Here is an 18,789-nt window from a genome sequence, read left to right as displayed (position 1 = left end):
AAACGTTTAACAGTTCTTAAAAAAATAACTCTCAAGCTCTATGCTGCATTTCTCATAGCACTAAAAAAAAAAAGAGATCTGAACTTTGATTCATCACCTGAAACACTGTATCACAGAGCTTAACTGTTAAATGCTTTGTTAAACCAGAGTTAATCTATCAGGCACAGTGGACTTCTAGGGAAGTATTGAGAGATTTTTTTATGTATTTTATACTTCCTACCACATTCTAAAATTCCAAATAATGCTGCCTTCCAGCTACATGAGAAAAGCCAGTACATGAAAGAGACTAACGTGCTAGAACTTGTGACTTACCTTAATTTACAGTACGTTTTAATCACTTACTGTAGCCAGACTTTTATTGTGAAACAGACAGAAAAGTTGAAGGAAAAATAGAATGTTTATGCCTACTAAGTAAACTAACTTATTTTGTCAGCAATGTCCAGGGCTTACACTCATCTACCCTCCTCCCACTTTACTCCAGCTCTCCACAGCCATCAGTTTCTCCGTGACCATGTAATCTCCAAACCAACACAAAGACTTTGTTTGGATTAGGAGCACTTTATCCGGAAAGGTTGCAGTCTCCGGCGTAGAATTTAAAGGAAAAACTTGGGGAGTCGAGTGAACAAATCAGTACTGCTCCTCCACGAGGATCGAAGCTGACCGAAGCGAGGCGCTACCTCTGCAAACATAACGAAAAACGCCCTGTGCGCCCATTTTGGAGGAGCTCTGACCCTGTAGGAGACCTCGAGGGAGCAGCACCACACTCCCCTCGCCGCCCCACGCCGAGCGACCCCACCGGTCCCGCTCCTCCCGTCAGGGGGCCACGACGCTCCCGGCCCGGCCCCCGCTGCCCCTCGCCCCGCGCTCACCGCTGTCCACCTTGAAGCGCTCGTGCCTGGCCCGCAGCCCGTCGATCTCGCTCTGCTGGTCGCCCAGGAAGCGCTCCAGCTTGCCCTGCACCGCCTTGGGCAGCTTGGCGAGCTCGGCCCGCTCCAGGACCTGCTGCAGCACGGCCGCCATCTTGGCGCCGCGCGCGCCGCACCTCCCCGCCCAGCCACCGCCGGGCGCCAGGGAACACGCAGCTTTCCTGCGCGGCGGCCGGCGCGCTGACGGCTGCTTCCGCTTCTGGTCAGGCAGCTCCGTCCGCCATGTTGGGTGAGGCCGCGCCTCCGGTCGCCCCCCGAGCACGGCTAAAATGGCGCCGCGAGGCGTTAAGGTTTTGCGGCTGGGCCTGCCGGGGAACGCTTCGCTTCCACGGGGCGTCCCGCGCGGCCGGGCGCTGCGGCGGCGGCGGTGGGGGGGAGGAACGGCGCTGGGGCTTCTGCCGCACACAGCATGGCGGCCAGCCCTCCCGCTGCGCGCCCCCGTCGGCGGGAGGCGGTGAGGGGGTGGCCGGGGCGGTCCCGGGCAGCGGAGCGGAGCCGCTTTTGGCCCGGCGGCGTGGGCTGATGTGCGGTGCGGTGAGGTGCCGTGAGGAGCGGTTCTGTGCCTGCTCTGTGCATCGGCCTGGCCTGGCCTGACCCGCAGCTGCAGCCCCGCCGGCCCCGGGCTGCTTTCGGCCGCAGGCGCTGCCCCCCCCCCCGCCCCCCGGTGCCCGCCGACCTCAGCCGCTCCCCGGCAGCTGCTGGGCCAGCCGCGGCGCCTCGGGCCCTTCCCGGCACAGGTCTGCGTGTACGGGCGCGGTGAGTCCCCTTGTCCCTGTGCCCTCCTGTGGTCCCCGTAAAGACGGCCGCTTGGAGAGTCCACAGCCGCCCTGCTTTTAATTCATAATGATTAGCGTTACATTTGTTCAGGGCAAACGTGCAGCGTAGCAGCTCCTTCCCGGGGGGGCTGAATGTGAAAGCAAACGCCCTGCTTACCTCTGATGCAATGTGATGCAGCAAGAAACTGTTACTTAGAAGCATGTTTTTCCTAGCATTTTCCTCCAGGGTTTTAAAATAGGTTTCTTTCAAGTAAGGCTCGTGTGTACTTTTCCTTCCGTTTAGAGATTTATATTTTTAAGTTAAAAGGAACTTGAAGATCACAAAGATAGTTAATCTTTGCTACATAAAAATTAATGCATTCAGGATTTTTTATCTGAGACTTACTTTCATGTAACAGATAGAGTTGCCAGCATATACTCTGACTTTATGTGCCCTTTGTTTTGTAGGCTGAAAATGCAATACTGAGTCTTAAACGTGCAGCAATGGGTAGAACTTACTTTGTTGAGGAAGCTGTTGGGCAGTATCTTTCAGACCTCAGCACGAAATTTAAACCTTATGTCACTGGCCTGTTAATAGGGCAGGTAAGTTTGTGAAGCTTGTAGCATACCTTTGTGTTAGTAGGAGAAATTCCCCTTAGCTTTAATCATTGTTGTTAAGTCTATTAATGTAATACTGAGCTTGTATAACGCTGCAGGGTCGTGCTATAACTGGAAAGGATGCTATAAAGTGTTTGCAGTGTCAGTGGAGTACTCAAGTCTCCTAAAACTTTTTTCTTTTTTTTTTTCTTTCTGAAAGATATGACACGAAGAAAAGAAACTAAAAATCTCAGTCGTAAAACTTTGCATTAAAACCTTGTTTAGAGTTAAGGCAAATGAATAACGTGAAGGAAGTAGTTTTGTGGCAGGTTATTACAGAGTTTAATGCTACATGCTGTAAGGCAGCTTTTACAGGTATTGTGTTACATAGTATATTGCCAGACTTCATATAACCCTAATGCTGTATTTGTTCATATTGATATTTTTGAAAGTGTTCATCACAAAGAGACTACGTTATTCGGGCTGTTCGAACACCTCCAAAGGAAGAGCAGAAGGAAGGCAACACCAGCCCTTCAAAACTGGAGTCCATTGATGAAGAATGGATCACTGCACATGCAAGTCAGGTAGCACAGTGAGTTACTGAAGGGGATGAGAGAAACAAATTTCTATCACTTCAGTAATCTCTAGCCCCTTTCTCAAAGTAAAGGAACCTTTTTAGGCACACGGTCTGGTATATTAATTAAACCAAAATACTTGTATATATTGTTTTCAGAGTTTATGATGAAACAGTGACTTGACAGGGCTGAAATGAGAAAATTTGCAAGATACTCTCTTTTCCATTTCAGAGGATGCTGTATGGGAAAAACAGCCTTGCTTATTTTATTTCTGCTCTGTGCATACTTTTCTCACTAGGAATTTTTGGTATATATAGTTACACCTCTGTTGGATATCTGATTTCTATTAATACATGTTCTTTGCTATTTTTAAGGTTTCTAGAATGCTTCCTGGAGGTTTACTAGTTCTTGGTGTGTTTATTATTGCAACTCCAGAACTGTCAAAAGACAGTCAAAATGCTTTGCGCAAGGTAAGTAGAGGAAAGAGGAGGAAAGACAAGCATAATTTTAGGTGTGTAGCTGGGTAATTTTTTATTACTGTCTTCAGTAATCGTGGTTGTTTGCTACTTTTAGAAATAAAGCGGCAAAACCTTCAGTTTTGATTTCTGGTTTTGAGATTGAAACCTCAGAAACTGCTGTACTTTGGGACTGTACGGCAGCCTTCATTTGCTAGCTTTCTGTGTCTTAGGGTGTTACTGCAATAGCAATTCTTCAAATATGCTATCTTAAGGTGTTTACTAAAAGTGGGCATTCTATGTTAAAGAGAATACTTTTAAAGTTGCTTATATTAAGCTAAATCTTTGTAGCACAATCATTAGTAACGGTAGCATATTAGCTTTGTGACTGATTGAATTGGTTAGAGGTACTTATAATAGTGCAGGATCGATAGTTCCGGTTTCTTTAAAAGGAATATTTTGTGTATAAATGTTGACTTAGTTGTGTGGGGGATTATATTTGAAAACTACTTGCTACCATGTCTAGTAACATGCCTTATTGTTACAGGATCAGAGCATCTAGTGCTACATTCACTTTTGTTCCCTAGATATAGCTTCATTTTCTTCTTTTCATACGGCAAGCATAAGTGATTTTAACATGAGTAAGATTTCAAGCCTTGGGTCCAAGACTGAACGTTGGCAGTAGAATATATTTATAGTGCAGCATAATCAGGTCTCAATATTGATTATTGAAACTAGAAACCAGCATGAGAAGATGATTTGTGTACAGGTGATCAGTGACTGCTGAATTCAAATTTGTTTATTGACTTAATAGCTGTTTTGCACAACTGCCTTTCCTGATCCTTAACCCTTAAGAATAAAGCTCTAATATTTTTTCTAAGGAGAAAAGCATACAAGTTAAATATGTGCTTGGTTCAGTTTAAGAGGAACCTGAATTAAGTTTGCACAAGCAATTTTTTCTTTGGAGTATTAGCCTATGAATCTTTGCTGAAGTTCTTTTAATGTGATAATTTGGTGATGTATAAGCTGTGTTTTAAGTTTATCTATAGTCATGATACTGTTGGGTTTACAACTTCAGTGCAAGGCTATTTACCGGGACTTGTAATGCATTATTTGCGTGGAAAAATCCATAATACTTTTTCTTTTTTTTTTTTAATCTTTAGGTAATCTTCTCAATAGAAAAGTCTTTGACTAAAAGAAGGCTCTGGAAACCTGCTGAGGAGGAAGTCTCAGACAGAGCAGCCCTTCAAGTTTGTTCTGCTACAAAGAAGTATCCTTTATTAGCAAGCTTTGACTGAGGCCACTACCCCCAATCTGGTTTTTGTAGTTATTTTTGAATATAAGATTGTATTAAGATTCCGAGGGTTCGTTTGGCACACAAACCTTAAAAAGCAGTGTGTCTTCTGGTTTGCTCTGTTAACTGCACCATGTCCATTTAACATATGTTGTCTGTGCCTAGTGTAACCAGTCACAAGGTTTGGTATGGCATGGGTAGCTCTCTTTTTCTGGGTATTCTGTATGAGTACCTAGGATAGGGTATCAGACTGCTCATACTAGAAACTATATTTTTCTCTGGATTAAAAGGAAAGAGTGTGCTATGTTTGGTACTTTTAATATAGAAACTGCCAGGTGAAACTGTGTGTTCTGTCACCGATAGACATAACTGTTCTTTTTTTTCTTCAGAACTGGAATAGAGAGCAAAGTTTTAGACTGGTAGATGAATTGGGAAGGGAAATTTGTTTGAGTTTGGATAGACCAGTAAGTTGCAATCATAGAGTTTTCTGATTAGCCATAAGTAAGGCTGCTGGTCTTCTCATTGCTGCAAAATTTCCGTGATTTGTTACTATTAGGTTTGTGTGTGGTGGCATCAAACTATGCCTTTCACCAGTTTTCTTGATTTGTATAAAATAAGGGGAGCATCTGAAATACTGTACAACTTAAGACTGCGGTTAAGTGGTGCTCTAATGGTAGTGGGGAGGTGCCAAGCATGTGGACACGAGTGCTGCAGAAGAATGTTACGTCTGTTGATAACAGGATAAACACAATAAAAAGCAAGGTTTTCCAGAGAAAAGTGGGAGAAACTAGGACAGATTGCGAATGTGTACATCAGTGGTTGTAAAAACCCGTTGATCTTAGTACTTGTAAGAGATGGGACAGCATCACTATGGTAGTTTGAATTTACAGTCAAATTTATTTGTACTTTTTTTTTTTACACTAATGAAAGATGCGAACTTTCTTCAAAGCATATATTGGAGAAGAATTTACTATATAAAGCATAGAGTAATTGTTCTTATTTGCTTTTTACTTTTCACTGAATCTTTTTCTTTAAGTAGTGAAGAATAGTTTGCCGAACCTACGATGTACAAGATCCAAAGGTAAGTTTGACTTGTGTTTTTGCGCAGCTTTTAATGCATGACAATGTTCAAAAAAGAACAACAAACAAAAAAACCATTGTTAGTTATATACTGTTTTGTATAGACACTTTCTTGCTTATTTCTTTTCTCAGAGTTCAGCTAAACCAGCAGATTGGAAATATCAGAGTGCTCTGTCTGCTTCCTGGTTGTCTTTGGACTGCACAGTAAATGTTAATATCCACATTCCACTTCTTGCTACTTCACCCAACCATGACTTGGAGAAGAATACCAAGGTAACTAACTGGCTGCACCAGTCTTGTATTTAATTTCTACAGTACTTTTTCTGCTGGAAATCACATGAGACAAAGATTTGAATACACAGTGTGAGTAGATGAGTAGGACTAGTAAGCAGGGGATGTTTGACACTATTATTCATCTTTTAAATGTTATCTGAAGTTACTGTAAGCATTCCTAGTATAAAAAATGCTGACACATTTTTTTCTGCTGTGCTTAGTGTTGGCAGATCCCTTTTTTCAGAATTATTGGCAATGTCATGAGGATCCCAATTAAAATCTCTTCTGTTTCACCTGGTGGAAGGTTGCACCCAGTTAAAATGGGGGGGGTGGGGTGCTTTTAATACAAATTAACTTTCAATAGAATTTACAAAAATATAATTGTGTGTCGCATCTCTGGGGTAGCACTTATCCATTAAGAAATGAATATTTCAATATATTCTGAATACTTTGTTTTTAAGATTTGGCATAGAAAAATATATAAACATATTTCAGAGACTTTAAAACCTTCTCAGAGTAACTTTTGAAACATGTATTTCTGTAGTCTTCAGCATGATACTGTCCAACTCCTTTAGTGAAGTTCTTTTTATGAGATTTTTGCCTTTGCTTTTTTTAAAGAATGGATTAAATCGATGGTCAAAACAGATAGAGGACAGTGTTTTTCTGATCAATGGACAAGTTAAAGATGATGATACAGAACTGCTGGAAGGGCAGGTGAGTGCTGTACAACAAGGAATTAAACTCTAATAGATTTGTAGTTAAAACTCCTGGTGTAATAAAACAGTGAATGGGAGGTCTTCTGTACAATGTTGGTTGATGTATTTGGCCTCTTTCAAATAAGTAATGCACAGGACTCCTTGTTTTCCCATCCTCACTGCAGTAAATTGCCTCTTCTTCCTCTACTACAGTGAAAGCAATTACTATATGTGAAGCCTGACTAAAAAAATTTCTGTATGTTGTCTCTGGTTTTGTTGCCTCATTAAACAACCTGAGTCAGGTGTAAATGTAGGTGATGAGATTTCTAAGACCTACGTGTGTCAAAATGCTCAATAAAGAGTGGCTGCCATGTTCATATCTCCTTTTAGTTTTGTAATTATGTTCTCATGGCTGTTTTCCATAAGTTTTTGTCTCTTAAAAGCTATAAACTAGGGCACACTTTATGCTATTGTGAAGGTAACTGTAAAGCAGCTTGACATAACTGATTCAGGGAGATTTTTCCTATTTCATCTGATGTATTCATTTTCTCTCAGAAAAAGTTAAGAGGAAATACTCAATACAGCACTCAGATTTCTGATGTCAAGGTTCTGACACAGCTGGTAAGTAGTGCACTCTGATAAAATACAATAAAAAATGAAAGATCGTTCTTCATGTTGTCTAGAAATCCAACTTAATTTATCTTAAGATATTTTCAGCCTTGGATATTGGCTGTGAAATTGGCTATGGACAGATTGGAATGCTTTTTGTCTTTGAAATTTTTGTAGTGTGATAGTCATGTTGTTAAGAGTTGCACAATATAGTTGTGAGGAAAATTTGAACCGCTGGTTAGAGAAATGAAGTTCTACGAACTAATTCAGTTGGTAGTAGGACACCTGTACCTCCCTGCATACATTATGTTCACAGTGACTGCATTCTGATGTTCAGAACGAACCCTGTGCTTTAGTTTGTCATGGCTATCTTTGGACATTTACTTGAATACTTTCAGCAGAAACTCAGTCACTGGATTGGGGTTAAGAAGCAGATCCTGTGAGCTGAATCATAATCTGGAGCTGTCGGGTCTGTGTTAGTTTCCACTCCAGCAGAGCTTATGTTGTGTATGACATTTGAATTAGGTGCCCCAGCCATGTTTGTAAAGTCCAATGTATAGGCATTGTTTTGTAGGCTTCCTTTTGTAAACAGGCCAACCTGTTTTGTCACATAGGATTCTCTAAAGTTGCATCTAGCAAAGCATTTATACATTTATAAAGTGTCATTTTTAAGAATTGAGAGAAACTCATCTACTTTTGTTGTTACATTGCTCCAATGGTTAATTGCTTCAGAGTAAGGAAAGCTTTTTATTTTGACATTATCATAGACTCATAGTATGGTTTGGGTTGGAGGGGACCTTAAGAATTATCTGGTTCCAACCCCCTGCCATGGGCAGGGACACCTCCCACTACACCTGTGTTCTCAAAGCTACATCAAACCTGGTCTCCACTTCCAAGGATGGAGCATCTGCAGCTTCTCTGGGCAACCTGTTCCAGTGCCTCACCATCCCTATAGTAAAGAATTTCCTCTTTGTATCTAGTCTAAATTTACACTCTTTTAATTTAAAACCATTACGCTTTTTAAAAGGGTTTCCAGTCATGACATGAGTCAGTTAAGCAGTTCATGTGGAAGTTACGAATCTACGTGTTTCCAGGTGTTTTCTTAAAATGCTTTCTAGAATGTACTCATTGTTTTGGTAATCAGGGGAACTATTTGTATGCAGCAGCAGTTCGATACAGTTCTGAACATGACCAGATTTATGATTTATTGCTGACTGATGGGATGGCTTTCAGGATACCCTACGTTATGCTTACTACGTAGTAAATATATAAACCTCTGAATAATAATAAAAAAACTCACAAGCCACTTCCCTGGAAGGTTTGAGAAATCCTATAGACACAAATATTTAAATCACAAAAAATGGAATGTCTGGCAAAGTAAATACATCATACATAATGGAAAAGGAGAGAGATTCTCAGTCGTAGCTAACAAAACAAACAAAAACTGACAAATTATGAGGGAAGACAGATTATGTGTAAACATCTTAAGGTATGCTATTAATTTCCTAGTTCTGTTTTTTCTTAATCATGCTGCAAGTGCCTAGGTAACAAGATAAAATTGAAACATTTATTTTTCAGTCCCAGGGTTCAAGCCATAGATCAACAGCAACAGTCCAAGTCTGCAGTGGTTCCATAAATCTCAAAGGTGCTGTGAAATGCAGAGCCTATGTACATAACAACAAGCCAAAAGTTAAAGAAGCTGTTCAGGTAGTGAAAAAATGAACTAGCAGTTCATCAGAATTTTTTTCTAAAATATTTGAAGTTTATCATACTGCTTTTTTCTTTGCCAAAATGGTGAGGTCTAAACTGGTGTTGAAACATTCACCTCTTGAACTTACAGATTTGTTTCTGAAATCATCTGTGTGTGTGTGATGGATTCAATTCCTTTCTTGCTTTTAGCAGATATGTCTTCTGTTAATACTGTTCTCTGGTGAGTCTTTGTACAATTTATAAACACGATTAGGCTGTGACAAGTTTTTTTAATTAAGAAAATATTTCAGACTGTATATTTATGTACACATAAATGAGAAAATCCAGTTTTTTCTTGTTTCTTATTAAATCAATGCCTTGTGATTGTCTTTTGTTTGTTTTTAGTAGTAATGCTCAGAAATTTTTAGTTCTAACAGTACTAATTTTTTGTCTGCTTTCATCTTTGCTTTGTTGTTTTCTGGTTTATATTCTTGTGATGTTAGCTGGTCTTTATTGGACTTTTAATTCTCTTTAGAGCTTTTATTGTCTGGAAAACTAATCTTTCAACAAGGGTTTGACCCATGAGGGACTTCTTTTGTTGTTTCTTACTAGTCAAAAGGTTTGCAGATGTCTCTTATATTGCTCATGCTTTGTCTTTTTCTTTGCAGGCTTTGAAAAGAGACATAATAAACACATTGAATGATCGTTGTGAAATCCTGTTTGAGGATCTCATTATAAATGAAGGACCTCACAAAAAAAGTAGGAATTCATGGAAAAATCCATTTACATTTGCAGTGATTTTTGTGTTTTTATAGAAAAATCAGCTGGCGTACTGAATTTCCACTATACTTAGAGCAGAGTTAAAAGCAAATGGCACAGTTTCTATTTGGCAGCACTGACTTCTTCTTAAATCTGGAGAATTTTGGTTAAGTTTATATATGTTCATTGGTATCACAGTTTTCGAACAGATTTTTGTTCAGTTCTTCTAACCACAAAATGCAATTTCAGCCTCTTTCTCAATGATTGTGAATTTTGTAACTTTTTTTATAAATCTGTAGTTGAAGCTCCTGTTATTGAGCTTCTAATTGTAACTAGCACATTTGTGGTGTGTGTTTTTTTTAAATCTCTCTATGGTATTCCTATTAATATTGAAATTAAAGATATAAAATTTGTCAAGATTAAAGAACTAGCCGGACGTGGCCTTGGATGTTCTTACATCACCTGTATTATGAACGCTAGTGGGACATGATCTTTGAAGTCCAGTACTTCATCTCTGTTAAATTAAATATGGCATTGTATCTGGTCATTATGGTGTGAAAAAGTATCCTAACTCTCATTTTCAAATTAACTATGCAAATATATCATCCATTTTGGCTCTTCCCGCAGAACTTCTAATCACTTCAAATTTCATTTTACAGGCTTGGTATCATTTAAAGAAATAGATCTTACTTCAACACCACTAATAGTTGCTAAATTGCATTGGTTTGAATTTATCAGAGCATCCTAACAGAAGCCAGAACACAATGCAAGTTGATCTCATGAAAATAAAAGTTCTTATCCTGAACATATTAAAAACCGATGGGATATATACAGAGACCAAATCTGCTAGCTCATGCTGGATGATTCTTTAAACTTTTTTGAGACAGTGTAATGATACTGTGTTATCTACTTTTTTAAAAAAAGCAAATATTAGTTGAAATATCTGTTTGAAGATCATATATAGAGGAAAACCTTGTAGAAGATACCATCTTTTGTAGTGATTTTAGAAAAAATGGAAAAGAAATGGAAACAGGTTGATCATATAAGGAAAAAGAACTTGTGTTCAGAATTATCATTTACTTTAGGGTAACAGTTCTTTTTGGTGTGCTATACCGTTCTACATTACTGTTAGCTAACTTTTATCTAAACTCCGTGCTTTAAAATTGATGCTTTTATTTGCATGCAGTTTTCAGTTTCCTCTTTAGATGGCACCCATGCTTTGTGGCTGTAAGCATGCAATAAAGCAGCCAAGTGTTTGCAAATCCTCTGTGTTGAAATTATATGCTGTCCTGTGTACACTCTTATCTTCAGTCTTTCCCAGAGTTCTTTTGCTAGTTATTGTAAACATGATAAAAGGTCTGTTTAACATTTTATAGTCTGTTTTGGAGGTCTCTCAGATATTTCTGGAGAGAGTAATGTGAAAACATAAATCAGTATAATAGCAGCCAAAACTTTCATAAAATAGTAACAACTAAACAAACCATGCTTGAAATCAGGATTTTTACATGGAAACCTTGAGCAGTTCTTTTGCAATAGCTTTGTTTTACTGTCAGATTAATTAGGAATCTTATCATAACTGGCAAGGCTTTTATTTGGATGGTATTTTTCCCCATTTTCTTTTAGGCTTTGAGAGGGTATATCATGTCTTACCTCAGAGACTGTTTGTCCCTTTTGCTGGATCCAGTGTGATGCTCAGTGATTATAAGTTCGGTGATGAGGCTGCTGGAGAAATTCAGGAACGTTTTGTTGAGATGTTGGACCAATCTGTGCAAGCTGAAGATATCCATATAGCAGAGGAACTTAACACAGGTAAACAAAGTATCTGAGAACTAGGATAGAAGGCATCTGTGATTACTGAAATGTTGACTAATATCATAGGCCAGTTTTATCCAGATATGGAATGTAGTATGTTTAAGGTTGGTTTACTTGTCAAGCTTAAACATTTTTTTTATATCAATCTAATTACATTTTGTACATATTTCTGAAAAATGGTAAGGGTTCTTGCAGCTTCTGAGTTTGGCTTGTAACAGAACGCTTGCCCTCCAGAAAAAAATATGCTGTTTCATTGCTTGCATTATTTGTGCAACTATGGTTGCAGCTCGTGAAGTTCAGATAGATAGTAGAGGATGAAGCTATTAGCAAAAATAAAATAGTCTTATGTCTTTCAAGAAGTTCTCATGACAAGACCCCTTCAAAAATATCAAGTTCCTTCTTTGTTCTGAGTGTTGTATTTTATGTGCCAAATACAGTGCTTCAAAACTGAAGTTTTGTGGTTCATTCGAAAGGGAAAGAAAATCAACAGAGCTTTTCATCTACTGAATGTCTTATAAGTTTATGATCTGTCTATGAGACTTATATTTTTTAATACAGATATTGTTATAATCTAATTATTGATTTTTTTTCTGAATAATCTGACTTAAATTGTTTCATATTTTTTCCATATGAGTTTTATTTCAATGTTGAAGCCAAATCTGTGAAATGGATCTAGTAATACTTCCTGTCACCTCTTGGAAGAGATTCCTCCCACATGTCATCATGAGCTGCTGCTTAGAGTTTTGTAATCTGAATACAAAAAAAGTCCCGCTGATTCTCAGATAATAGAAGTAAACACTTTTCTTTATATTGATACTTGTGGGCAAAAAAAGGAGATGTTTAGCCAACATGCTCTCAAAGTTCAACTGTGATTACTGATATTCTGTTTGACCTGCTTGTGTACTCAGAGGGTTTTTTGTATTTCTTAATTTGAGAACTAACCATAAATCCGTATGTCTTTCTGAATAAATCAGTATTTCTAGGTGTTAACTAAACCTGTTAGCAGTGAATCTGACTCATCAAGTTGAGAAGTAAAAGATGTGCACAGCTCAAGAGCCTAAAGAAAAAACAGTAAAGCCAATAAAAATCTGCCTTGTATTATAAGAGTAACTTTAGTAATCTTAAAGCTAATTGTTAGTGATCATTAAACAATTAGTGTAACTTAGGGAAGTAAATTAACGTTGTTGTAGCAGCACTACAGGTAGGTGTGTGGGGGGAAACATGATGACTCAGTTTGGTTTTATTGCTTATGTAAGGATGTATGATTTGGAGGTAGGAGGAAAGCATAATTTAGAGTAACAGTAATGCATCACAAAGATTTGATGCCACTAATGTGTCTAAAGTGATGTCCAGATAACCAAACTCACTTTGTCAGCTGTTCTCGTAACTTGCTGGTTATAGAGCTAGGCACATGGTATTTTTTTTAATGTGAATTAAAGTAAACGTATAGAAGAAGAAAGTGGAAAAGCATACTAAAAGGATTTCAGAAAAAAATGAGAGACTGGCCTTGCCCCAGTGAACACCAAAATCTTTGTCTATAAGAATGAGTTCTGTTAATAGTGGTGGTGGCAATAATGCTATGAATGCCATGCTGTTTGATTCTGATGATTATTGTGAAATTATTAGCTTGTCATTTATTAAAATGCCTCTTCACTTTTATTAATGCTAGGAGGCCATTTTAAAAATTAGACCTGTTAGCCGCCTGCTCTTTTCTTTTTCCCCCCCCAAATATTATCAATTGTAAAGAAAAGCATTCATTTTGCAGTTTGACTTTTATTGGTACTTTGAGATGAAGTTGCTATAGATTGCTTTTGTGGCATTAGAGTTTGGGGTTTCCCTTGTGCGTTCACAGTGCATCATTCTAATATGGGTGGGATTTGTTGTTTCTCAGAGCTTAGAGCTGGCTTTAGTAATGACAGCCAATATTCACTAATGGATATAAAAATTGTTTTGCTGTGAATTTTGACATCTTTATGTTTGTATCCCAATTAATGTGGTTTTAGACACCAACCTTTAATTAACTGTGGAAATTATATCCATTACAAAATTGTGGGGAACCTTTGCTTTTAAAAAGTACTGTTTAAAATTCAAAAAAATGACCAGGCTTTTTAAACGGTGCTCTTTAAAACAGGAAACTTGTAAAGAAGAGCATCCAATCAACGCTGTGAAAAGATTATTTCTTAAGCAGCATTTAGTCAGCACACATGACAAAGATATTTTTGAGAGGGTCAGGTGTGCTTTCTTAATACGGCCTGCTGCTGTATCCTGCAGTTTTATTCTCTCAATTCTTTGAACAGCTCTCTAGCGAGGTCACTATGGGCCATGCTTTAAAATTGTTACTTGGAAAAGAGAAGAAAATGACCTATTTATAATTGAAAGTTATAAACGGCTCTAACACTGTGGTTTCAAGCTATTTAGTACTTTAATACATGCAATTGAAAGCTCTGCATTTATTATTGGCTTTACTAAATCCCTGTTCCTTCTCGGGGTGGGGGATGTTAAATACACTGGGTAGATGAGGTGGTGGTGGTAATCTCCCCCATCTTTGTTAGAAAATTGAAGAATTAATGAAGAATTAAGGATTCATATAACTGGTAATGGAAAGCTTCTGCTTTCAAAAACACCTTGTGATTTATACCACAGCTGCTTCAAATACAGGCCTTCCATAACTTAATGGCATAAATACCTTCAGTAACTAAATAGCTCGAGGGTTTTCTTTACTGCTTCTTTCCTTTTTTTTTTCCCTGAACAAGTGAGCTTTGCTGCCTTCATGTGCAGCTTCAACAGTTTCTTTCAGAGAGGTGTAACTGTCCTTAAAACAGTAGGTAAAAAAAGTAAAGGTAGAGGGCACAAACTATCCTACTTGCTCATCAGAAATAAAGCAGAAGGTAACCTGCTGGATCTAGGCTTCAGCAGGGACCCAAGAAATATGGTCAGCTTCTCTAAAAGTAAGATGCTGTTTAGGGAATTGAAAACTATTAAGCACTTTGGAGAGAATATGATGCTCTTATTTTGCTGGTTAAGGTACTTAATTGAAAAGCTATTTTGTAACAGTTAATCACTTATTTAATGTATGCTAGTTGCAGATTTCTGCCTCATATTTTAGGCAGGTGAGGGCGTGTTTTCCTTTGCACAGAAAAAATAATGATGAAACAACATCCTCAAATGGACTTTGAAGTGATGTTAATTCCCGTTCAAAAACTCACTTCCATACATTGAAATTTTTTGCCATTATTTTATGTATTTTGTGCAGGTTGCAGAGATGTTTTAAAGCTGTGTTTATGCTTGGTGTGTATGTATGTATATCCTGTTAAGTTTCATATCATACAGCATAGCAGTTAAGAACTGTCTATCCTATACAAAGCTGGTCAATTCAGGGGTAGAAATGGCTAAAGACAGGTTGTAAAAGACTAGTTTGAGTGCTTTTTTGAAACTCAAGATCTTGTGCAAGTTAGACTTAAGATTCTGAAGATACATATACATGATTCATCTTAGATGACAGAAACAGCCTATCTGATCACACATTTGGTTTATACATTCCCCAATGTTTTATGATAAAGTACTTTTCCATGAATCATTAGCACATGAATCATAATGGGATGTGCCTTGTATTACTCAGCTATGTAATTTTTTATTAAAGCAGATTGACAACCTCACTCTGGAAATGGGAGATCCATTTATTATTTAGATCAATATTTTGTAGACTTGATATTTGGCACTGTTGTATTTTTTTTTTCCTCTTTGTCTTCGTTTTCAGAACGGGAGCAGTTTGTTAGTCTCTCTCTCATATGTCTGGGGTAGCTGCTGTACCATTTCTACTAGAATAAAACTGTTTTTTCTAACATAAATGTACTTTGTGAAGTTGATATGAAGTTGATAGTATTTTGCATTAACACAAGTATGAAATGCAGATGTTAGCTTTTCACCTGGTATTGTTCACTTGATTTCCATGCAGTTGATATTTGTCCAGTTACTGAAAACACAGATGACACACAACAGAAACAACTGACAAAAGCAACGTTGCTGTTGAAACTGCAACAAAACATAGGTATGTTACTTCACTGTTTCAGTTGTGGCAATCCAGAAATTCTAATGGGTTCCTTTCACTAAAATTTGCTTCCACAGTGGTGGTGTTATTCTCACAGCTGGCAAGATTAATTAAAAAATGTCTTAATCCCTCCTGCTGTCCTAATGCAACAGCTTTTTTAAGATGTGTCCTGATTTCACAGCTGTAGAAGCAGGGTGTTTTGGGGGAGGAAAGAACTGCAAGCTGATATTTGAACAAAACCAGTGCTTGCAGTTTGTTCAGCCTACAAGTTGATACAGAAAGCTTAAGTAGATTTCTTTCTTTGTTGGAGAGCCATCACTTCTATAATTCTGTAGTTGGAAAAACAAAACCACAGTTGAGTGGCTTGTTCAAATAGGCATCCTGAAATTGGCTAGTGACTCATTAAGCTTCTTCTGATGCTGACAAATATGTATGGGCTTGGGTGGTAATTGTCAGACTCAGAAACTGGGGGAAGTGCAGTCACAGAACTCCTCCAACTACAACATCTCCATGATATCCCTTGGTCCAGCTCTCATACATCTGTCTATACTTACTGGAGTTCCCTTTGGTGTGAACTTTGACTGCCTTTTTGTCTTATAATAATTACACTTCAGTCAACAAAACAATATCATTTGCTTTCCATTAATTCTTAAGCCTAGAACATGGCAACTGGAATGGTTAAAGCAGAAGAGTATTAATTTCTGTTTGTTTTGCATATAACCATGTTTTCCTGTGAATCATCAGTCTTTTTTCCTAGTACGTTCTACTCAACTGCATCAGTAACAAACTATTAATAAGAAAATGACTGTTGTTGTACAAAAAGACTTAAGGAGTAGGTGCCACACAGGAAAGGAAAAACTTAGTAACTTTTGTTTCTTAAAGCTTTTTTTTTTTTGCTAGTCTTCTTCCTTGAATTAAGCAGTAGTGTGGAGTCATAGCATGATTTTATGGGCCAGGACATGGCCAAGTTACTGCAGAATACGCAGCTGGAGTTCTGGAAGGAGCCTGCTCTGATCAGAAATGTTATGTGGTTCTTCTATAATTTAATTAACTGAGATTGTAGGTTTTGATTTAGGCTTAGCAGTCGTGTATTTAGCTTTTGGGGTGGCTTTTACTGTTTTTCCTCTTGCTTGTCATTCACATTGACCCTGCCCTCCACACCCTAACTGCTGATGACTGTGCTGCCATTGCCACTCATTGAATTCATTTCTTTTGTTGTTTTTAGGTGTGGTAATAGCAGCTGCTGTTGCAGTCTTTGCATCAATCTTCTCTTTCAATTACTTCAGCGACTGAAGTCAAGAAAAAGAAGCCTCATTGACATATTGATCAGTAATCACACTTACACAAGACTGAAACATCTGAGTTTAATACATTAGTAACTGAGAATTGTTACCTAAATGACACCAGTTAGATATGCAATATAAATTGTAATGATACATTCAGTTACCTTGTTCCAGCACGTAGTTACTATATCAAGTAGCCAGTGAATCAAGTTCTTAAGAAGCTAGATCTGTTACTATGTATAAATTAATAGTACTGTGCTCTAGAAATAGCCCCTAAACCAATACAGAACCTCCATTTTTCTCTAACTTGTTATTTTAATGTAAAATGCTTCTGCTGGTGTTTTTCAGGCTATTGGTAATACTAGCAGAGTTACCCAGTATGGCAATTCTTGCTTTAGAGCTTAAGATTGTTAAGAGAAATCTTATCTCATTAAACTTAATCAGGGAAAAATTAGGTTTTATGAAGCCAACATCTTACCACGTGCATTTTTAGTTAATATTAGTTAACTGTCTTACTAGGTATACAAATAGTTTCTGGTAGACCAATTCAGACTGTAAATACCTTAGTTCAAGACCTGGAGAACTCAGAAATCAGTAAAATATATTGAGCTTCTGGGATATAGATAATGCTGCCTTTTACTTGCTGACTTCTGATGACAATTTCTTTGTCCAGCCCTGATTCAGTCAGCTTTGTCTTAAAATGTTAACTATTTCATCAACAGCTTCATCTAGGCAGCTCTAATTATCTTGTAGATAACTAAGTTGTCAAAATTTGTTTGCTAATCATGATTTTTAGAATATAAGCAGATAATTTTTCTTTATAAGATATTCTCCTGGGTATGTTAGGCAATAACGTTATTGTAAACTTGCCATGAGGAAAGCAGGAGGAAGGAAAAACTCTAGTAAAGATTTGTAAAGGCAATGCATATATGAAATATGATGTTTGTTTGGATCTGAATTAGAATTCCAGATTTTAGGGCATTTTAATACCACTGCGAATTTCTTTTTAGTGTAAAGGTTCTGGAGCACTATGATAAATAAACATTTATGTTCTAAAGCATAATAAAGTATGTATTGATACTTTTATTAAAAGACAACAATGAAAAAGATGCATTTTAAATCCTCTTGTCTCGTCAGTGTATTCTGTTTTCACGTGTTTGTTAAAATTATCTGCTTTGAGTGTTGAACTGTGTTTTGGAACACAGTGCTGATCTTTTGTGCTCAGTATTGCTCAAGTAGAGCCTCTCAGTGAGAAGTGAGTGTTATAATTGGAAACATTGCTTTCAAGTAAGTCCTTCAGCTGCTGCATATTTTATAGATGCGTGTTATTCTGTGCAAATGAGTGGAATCAGTATACAAAGTGACATTATGCAAAAGCAGTCAATTCCAGCACTCCTGTGGTAGAAGTTGGGTGCTGTCCAGGAAATGAGACGTTTTGAAGCACATTGGTAAATTCACGCTTGGTCTAAAAATTGCTCTACTACAGCCTATATAAGAAGGTAGGGCAGGGTAATAATGGGAAGAAAAAGTTGTTGTTTTTTCCCTACCCATTGTTCTATTTGTCTCATTCTTATCTGGGTCTCTGGAGGACCAGGGCTTGATTTCATAGAAGTTCCCTCTTGATTTTTTAAACAAGCATGCTCTTAAACTTGTATCCACTTGATATTTTCTTGCCCAAGTGTGACTGTTGTCTGGCTTAATGGTTAAATCATTCGGTATGAGATTAGAAAACAAAGCGTGATCTTTGTACCCTAAACAACAACAACACAGTCACTAAATTGCACCCCTCTTGCTAGCCTCCAAGTGGAGGTTGCATGCAGTTTCTGTGTACAGCGCCATGAAAGAAATGCAAGAAACTGTCTGCTTCTGTAATGCTTTTTAAAGTTTTCTACTTCAGTCTCAAAATGCCTAGCTTCTCTGTAAAGAGAAACACTCAACT

General features: G+C 37.9%; 2 protein-coding genes across 8 annotated transcripts in view; one reads left to right on the top strand and one right to left on the bottom strand.

The window, feature by feature from the left end:
* TPR (translocated promoter region, nuclear basket protein) overlaps positions 1–1,102 on the bottom strand; it is a 45,819-nt gene extending 44,717 nt beyond the window's left edge. For 2 of the 3 annotated variants that reach the window (XM_083847062.1, XM_083847063.1), the window contains exon 1: positions 870–1,102. In XM_083847062.1, coding sequence (XP_083703188.1) covers positions 870–1,020 — 151 coding nt within the window. In that variant the 5' untranslated portion in view covers positions 1,021–1,102. The remainder of the gene's footprint in view (positions 1–869) is intronic. The other variant, XM_083847061.1, reaches the window with a different exon arrangement.
* ODR4 (odr-4 GPCR localization factor homolog) lies at positions 1,034–17,970 on the top strand. 5 transcript variants are annotated; one of them, XM_083847124.1, is made up of 14 exons: positions 1,034–1,155; positions 2,150–2,284; positions 2,731–2,862; positions 3,228–3,323; positions 4,472–4,578; positions 5,647–5,683; positions 5,815–5,955; positions 6,574–6,669; positions 7,206–7,271; positions 8,838–8,966; positions 9,617–9,707; positions 11,331–11,516; positions 15,475–15,567; positions 16,793–17,970. In XM_083847124.1, exons 2-14 carry the CDS (start codon positions 2,186–2,188, stop codon positions 16,858–16,860), a joined length of 1,341 nt encoding a protein of 446 aa, XP_083703250.1. In that variant the 5' UTR covers positions 1,034–1,155; positions 2,150–2,185; the 3' UTR covers positions 16,861–17,970. The 5 variants fall into 5 exon arrangements, with proteins under 5 accessions (XP_083703250.1, XP_083703253.1, XP_083703252.1 ...); XM_083847127.1 differs by having other exon boundaries at positions 1,076–1,155; positions 2,731–2,870; XM_083847126.1 differs by lacking the exon at positions 1,034–1,155 and adding an exon at positions 1,180–1,682 and having other exon boundaries at positions 2,731–2,870.
* The last annotated feature ends 819 nt before the right edge of the window (positions 17,971–18,789 follow it).

Source organism: Anser anser (genome assembly GCF_964211835.1).
Source record: "Anser anser genome assembly, chromosome: 8".
In the NCBI taxonomy this organism is placed as follows: Eukaryota; Metazoa; Chordata; class Aves; order Anseriformes; family Anatidae; genus Anser; species Anser anser.
The sequence above is the reverse complement of the archived record's forward strand: the minus strand, read 5'-3'. Positions and strand labels throughout refer to the sequence as shown.